Source organism: Pseudomyrmex gracilis, unplaced genomic scaffold (assembly GCF_002006095.1).
Source record: "Pseudomyrmex gracilis isolate BER0280 unplaced genomic scaffold, ASM200609v1 scaffold_20, whole genome shotgun sequence".
In the NCBI taxonomy this organism is placed as follows: Eukaryota; Metazoa; Arthropoda; class Insecta; order Hymenoptera; family Formicidae; genus Pseudomyrmex; species Pseudomyrmex gracilis.
The window spans coordinates 490,106-496,876 of record NW_018020604.1 but is presented as its reverse complement, the minus strand read 5'-3'; the positions used below and the strand labels follow the sequence as shown (position 1 = coordinate 496,876).

The 6,771-nt window shown below is 39.6% G+C and overlaps 1 protein-coding gene across 2 annotated transcripts in view; it reads right to left on the bottom strand.

Annotated features, from left to right (window-relative positions):
- Positions 1-595: 595 nt before the first annotated feature.
- The window catches only part of LOC109851762 (WASH complex subunit FAM21 homolog), an 11,123-nt gene continuing 4,947 nt past the window's right edge, over positions 596-6,771 (bottom strand). The window contains exons 10-12 of one of the 2 annotated variants that reach the window (XM_020422155.1): positions 3,575-5,004; positions 3,367-3,485; positions 596-3,286 (exon numbers count right to left, since the gene is read on the bottom strand). In XM_020422155.1, the coding sequence (XP_020277744.1) occupies positions 1,784-3,286; positions 3,367-3,485; positions 3,575-5,004 (3,052 nt within the window). In that variant the 3' untranslated portion in view covers positions 596-1,783. The remainder of the gene's footprint in view (positions 3,287-3,366; positions 3,486-3,574; positions 5,005-6,771) is intronic. The other variant, XM_020422156.1, reaches the window with a different exon arrangement.

The window sequence follows — 6,771 nt, the reverse complement described above, 5'->3', positions numbered from 1 at the left end:
TTTAATTTAGTTTGTATCTTCGACAAACTATCTTAATTGTAAACTATGTATTATAAGTTTTTTAAGATAATTTAGGATAATTCTTTCCGCACTTATGTGCAGAATTCACTTTTTCGATGTAATTTGACGTGTATATTTTTACACATTGCGTTTATGTGTGAAATATATTACATATACGAAGTATTGTAATGTTCAATAAGAAACTTCTTTTTAATCGTACGTTAAACGATAAATTATAAAAATAAATAAAAAAAAGAAATAATTTTTTAATAAATTCCCATTTGTAAAAAAGTGTTAATATCTTATGCATGTATTATACATGTTATCTTATATATATATGTTTATATTTATTATATACACGTGTTTATTGCGCTACGTGTGTAGACACATAACTCTTTGACGATGATGATGTATGAACATATAATGACGTTTCAGAGCAGACGTTAATATACGTTCATAAATGTTCAAATTTTCGACAAACACATATTATATTATCTTATTCTCATCGCGAGAAGAGTATTACATGTATCTTATAAAAATACTGTTTCTGTCTGTTTTCACAGTAAATAAAAACTTTTATATATATATATATTATAATTATTATAATTTTCTTCCCAATTAAAATTATTTAATATTTTATTTACTAAAATTCTATTCTTACCGCTACACATCTATTCTGTATTGTGATATATTCTCTTTACAATATTTATTTTTACTTGTATCTCGCGCGTTATTATAAAACTTGTATATCTTTGTATATTTATATAGATTATGTATTCGATATTTTGATGAGGTTTGTGCGGGATTAGAAGGAAAGATGAATTTTATCACATTGTGGTAAGTTATTGAATAAATTCCAAGGCCAGTGAATAAATTTTTTTATTGTACTAATGCGTGACTCTCATCAAGACTATGTATATATGTATATACATACATATACATATATATACATATAGACACACACACATATGTATATACATATAGACACATACATACATGTATGATATAATATGGAGACTGCGTTCGGGGAGCTCGCTGTCTGCGCTATTGTCTCATTTCTATCTTTGTTTTACATCCGATAAAGATAAAATGAGACAATAACGTAGATAACGCGCTTCCTCCCGAACGCAACCAGATACATATGTATATACGTAAATCACAATAGCGAATTTACACGCAGCAAAGAGGCGTTAATACAGCAAATATATATCTACGGCACAAATAAAGTGGTTTTTACGTATTTTGTATTAATGTAAAATATATAAATGTAAATCAATTACGTATTCGTTGTGTTTCGAATAAATGCTCAGAATAGAGTGCGCGTTATTATTATTATTGCAACATTCGTTGACGAATATACATACACAATCTCTAACGCGCGATATGTGGCACATTTGTAAAAAAATAACTCTCTCAGATCTTACTCCGTAAAATAATAAATATAGGCAAGAGAAAAAAATTCTAAACGTAGAAATAAAAATAAAGAGAAATAAAAATAATAATAACAGTAGTAAACAAAAGCGAGGAACTAACATTTTCTGTTTGCTCGCTAATTGCACGCTGCCCGTATCAACGTGAAGCGTTGTTTGTACACGGGAAACTTTGTGACTTAAAGAAAATATAAATAATTGTACACACGTCTAAACCACAAAAGTCTACTCGAAATACATTGAAATTTAAAATTACGTATATATTGTTGCACAAAAAGTAAAGTACAACAGAATTATAAATGAACTTTTGCGGATTGAACGTGCAGAAAATCTCACACGAGTAGAAAATGAAGTTAGTCGTCCCGAAGAAGACTCAACGGATCCTCGACGATTTTTTCTGCTGTCTTTTTCAGATCTCTAGTAACAGCTTTCTTCACGGTCGGTCTTGAATTTGAGACTGTCGTTGTCTTCACTTTCGAATTGTCTGTAGAAGACTGCTTGCCGAAAATATGGCCATCGTCGTCATCGTCATCCGACATAAACAGGGACTTGGACGACGTAGCGACTTTCTTAGGAACAATTTTTTTCGTAGCGAAAAGATCGATATCGTCGTCGTCGCAAGGCGCATCACCGAAGATATCCTTCAGATTTGAGCCCTTGGTACGAGAATCGGCGAGATGCTCTTGCTTCGGTTCCGAGAACGACGCGCTGTCCGATTTCTGCGACTGACCGGACGACTCGACGAACAGACTGGAATCGTCGTCGTCGTCGTCGTCGTCGAAGATGTTTTTTCTTCGATTAGATTGAGCGGAATTTGATTTTTGACCATCCGTTTTTGCTCTGCCGAACACGCTGCTGCCAAACAAACTGTCATCTTCGTCATTCTGCGCGCCGTTGTTGTCGCCGAACAAACCGATCTTTGTGTCTCGCAGCGGCTTCTTTACCGTTTTCTTCAATGGCGCGGAGAATAGATCGCCGCCCGCGTCTTCATCGTCCGCGAACAGGTCGAGAATCTCCTTCTTTTTCGGTTCGCTCATTGCGAACCTTTTCGCCGAGCCACTGGAGAATAGACTGTCGTCAGGATCGGCGAATAACAATCCCTTGCTCTTTTCCGGTGATGGCGTTTTTGTGACGAACGCGAACAGCTGACTAGGATCTTTTAACGGATCGTGTTTGCTGTCGCGAAGAGGATCAGTCGGTTCTTCATTAGCCTCTCCTTTTGCTTCATCCTGTTCATCGTCCTCCACATGTTCATCATTCTTTTTAGTATTATTTGCTGTATCCGACTTGGTACTGACGTCTAATCGCGTCATATCGCTCGACTCTTCATCAGTTTTGTTGCTCGACGCGTTTACATCATCGGTCTTACCGATGATCGCATTATCCACGACGAGAGACTCGGCAGCGACAGACGTTCGATCAGACTGTTCGCCATCGATTGGTGAAAGTATCGGTGCTCTGCCAAACAACGCGTCCTCCTTCTGTGGATCCTCCGGCAAGTCTGGCGGCACGTCAAACAAGTCTTCCTCGTCAGTGGACGGCGACAACAAGGTATTCTTGTTCACGCTCATGGAACTCTCCTTGCTGATGCTACCCAACTCGGATTTGTCTTCTGTGGATGAAGGATCGATGATCGAGCGCTGAGTTTTGTCGTTTGCCGTCAAACGATCCGCAACGTTGATTGCCGGAGCGGCGGAGTCCTTGCTGGACGAAAAAGTGCTGGTGTGACTTTCCTCCTGGGAGTTGTCGTTGTCCGCGTTATCGACCGTGTCGAAATCAATGCCGCTCTGTCGCAACGCCGACTTCCGAGCGTGCCGGCTCTGAGGACGGCGTTTTGCCTGGATCCTTACACGACTCTGAAAAAACATTTGAACACAAATGTGCGTGAGAAAAAAGAATAAATGAATTATTCAAACTGCAAGAACAAATCAATCACCTTGGACGCAGTGGTGGATAACGTTTCCACTTGAGCCAGATCGTCAAAGTTTATGGTTACTTCCGCATTGTTAGCAGCAGAGACCGTCGAATTTGAAGAGTCTTTGCGCGTGCTGTCTTCTAAAACAAGAACTTTTTACGTATAACGTCGTGTCTTTTTGCATTGAAATTTGCTCGTAAATATAAGTCTTCTTGAAGACGATAATTACCTGACACACTAAGAGGCGAAGCTCTATCCTCATCTTCGTCCGTTTTCTCTTCACTCTTCCTCCAAGATGGCGGCGCATCCAACGGCGAGAGTATCTTCAGATCGCCCATCTTTCCCATCAAATTCTTTATCTTACCGGATACCGTTCTTCGCGGCGCTTGTTGACTCTGTTCTTCAAAAGACGGCGAAGAACTCGTTCGAAGGCTCAGCGTTTTTGGTGGCGAACTCTTCTTCATTACATCGTCCGCTTCTTGGACTGCTTTGTTGGAGACTGTTTTTTCAGGTTCAGCTTTGCTGTTATCTTTGTTTACGTTACTCTCAATGGCCATCTCTGTCGACTCTGCAGTCGGCTTCATGTCGCGACTCAAGCTCGAAGACTCCGTCGAGTTCTTCTTATTTTCTTCAGGAAGTTCTTGCGCCTGTTCGACAATGTTCTTCTGAGATTCTTTGGGTTTGGACGTCGAGCGATCGTTTCCGCGTGGAGTTGTATCTTTTTTACCGAATAAATCATCATAATCGTCATCCTCGAATAAAAGACCGTGATTCCTTGGAGTCTTCGAGAACAATCCGCCGTCCGGAGAATCATCTTCATTCCCAACTTGAAGATTGGAAACGTTTTTCAAAACGTCGGTCTTCGGTTCATCCAATACGTCTTTGTCTACCGACGGAAGTTCCTTCTTGCTCGCTTTGGATGATAAAAACAAGTCGTCTTTGTCCTCAAAAAAATTACTTATGTTTCGATCGTTTTTCGATTTTGTTGGTTTCGCGCTGAATAAATCGCCGTCGTCGCCATCGTCATCGTCGAACAGATTGATCTTCTTGGACTCTATTCTCGTGTCGGTTTTACTGCTCTTCGAATCCCGACCACGATTATCAAACAGATTATCCGAGGCCACGGCGTTTGTCGACTTCGGTTTCGTTGTTACGCCGAATATATCAATGTCCGGAGCGTCCTTGCTGTCGAATATGTTCACATTGTCGTCGAACAGGCCGCCACCGGTTTTTGAAACCGACTTCGTTTTGTCATTCGACAACAGTGCGGAAGAAAAGAAATCCGTGCTCTTCTGCGATCTGGAGCCGGAACTCGCGGTGGAGAAGAGCTCGTCGCCGGAATCGGAGTCGTCGAAGAGCGACGAGATCTTGGACTTGGCTGCTCGCTTCGAGTCCGACTTGGAAGGTAACGGCGGTGGTCCGAACAGATCGTCGTTCTCAAACACGTCGTCCTGCAGCGCCGAAGAAATATTTTGCTGCTGCTGCTGCTGCTGCTGCTGTTGTTGTTGTTGCTGCTGTTGATCGTTAGTGTTGGCATTCGCTGAGTTGATGTTAGGAGTATGGCGTGTGCGCACCGAGAAGAGGCTGTCACTGTTAACGTGCTCGCGATAGATCTCCTCGGAATTAAGTCTCGTCGAAGTCATCTCTGGCTGAAAGTTCCTGAGGAAAAAAATTCGAGAGATAAACTAACAGTGTGCGTAAAAATAAATGTTTTTATGTACTTACTTTTACATAATATACAAAAAAAACGCAAGAATTTGTTTTTTGTTTTTTTTCTTTAATCCAATATTGATCGAGATTAAAAAGAAGTCGATTGATTGAGTCGTTATTGAATATAAATAAAGATATAAAAAATATAAAGATTTTCAAGCTTGCAACATGATATAAAGGTCGTCTTAGTTTTTGCGTAACACGGGGTGTCTCTTGATATACTTTATCTTTGTGGTGTAACAAATTATACTTTATCTTTGTGGTATAGAAAACTCTAATATTAATGTACATGTACAACTTTGCAATACTCTCTGCCGAGTTGCATACGAAAAATAAATGCTGTGATGCTCGAATTAATCGAGATCCTTTCACACGATAACGTTAAAATAGTATATTATATTTTAGAATGGAGTTTTCTTCTTATATTGCTCATTATAAGTTTTTTAATCGCTCGTTGAATGTCGCATTTTTTCGTCACAATTGCGATTTTCACTCGCGACTTTTATGCGCGATAGAACACAAAAACACAAGTACATAAGTGTAACACTTCTGATAAGTCTTCACTTTCCTATTAATTCCTTCGAGGGAGAACGAAGAACGCGCGGTGCTTCTGGCACGATCCGGCACGTTAACGCAAATAAACGCTACTTTCGCTCGAATCCGCGTTCGCCTGACCGATTTTCATTACTTACTATTCTGCTTGTCCGTCATTTCTCCACAAGTCGGTGGAAAATTTATATAGTGAAAAAAAAAAAAAAAAAACAACGTTCCGAAGTGAACGTACGTTTATTCGCAAAAAAATTAATTAGTTAACGAATTAATTAGTCACACAATCTTTTAATTGTCTACATTTTTCACTTCCAATTGTTAAAGATAAAATTCTGATTTTACGTTCGTAAAGATGCGATAATAGAAATGATAAGAAATTTTGATATTTCCCAACTGTGTTGTCTTTTTAAATTACTTTAAACAATGATCAACATTGCGAAATACAGTTTTTGCATTTGAGATCGTTATCTTCTGAAATCAAATAGTTGAAACAACTCGCGGATGAGAGTTAACAACCGGCGCGAGCAACACATTCGGTCGTACTGAAGAAGCTCGCCTTGGACTCGTGTGCGTGTTCACTTAACGCACGGCGTAATGGGCAAGGCGAGTAGTGACTAATGTTTTGGGTCACATCGATTCAACGACATCCGTAAGTATTTGGCACGCGCCATCGCTTGGCGCGAGAGAAAAATTTCTAGCACAAAACATCTATCCAAGAATGTAAACAAAACAAAAACAAATTCAGAGAGACAGGTAAAATATTGTCGTGCCTTTCGAAAATGAAGCGACTCGAGAGTGCGGAAGGTTTGTCGACGACAGCGCGAGAAGAGATGATTCTCATTTGCATTTTGGAGATGATGTTAGCATCCGCGCGCGGAGACCGCGAATGCGCAATAAAGTCGCGATATCTTTGTTTAGACGCTGACCTCGGGATGTTAGTATTGTATGTCATCAGATATACGTTTCCATGTATCCGTTCGCGGAGTGTGACTTTTAATAGTCTGCAAGTTATTTAATATTCAGAAGCGTTTGATGTCTCCTTTAACATGCGCGACAGTCTGTGCATTGCAATTTAACGAGCAATTAAATATCTCCGATTTCATTGGAAATTCGAGACAAACTTTTATTGTGATAATGATGTAACGCAATGTTTTTTTTTTTTTTTTT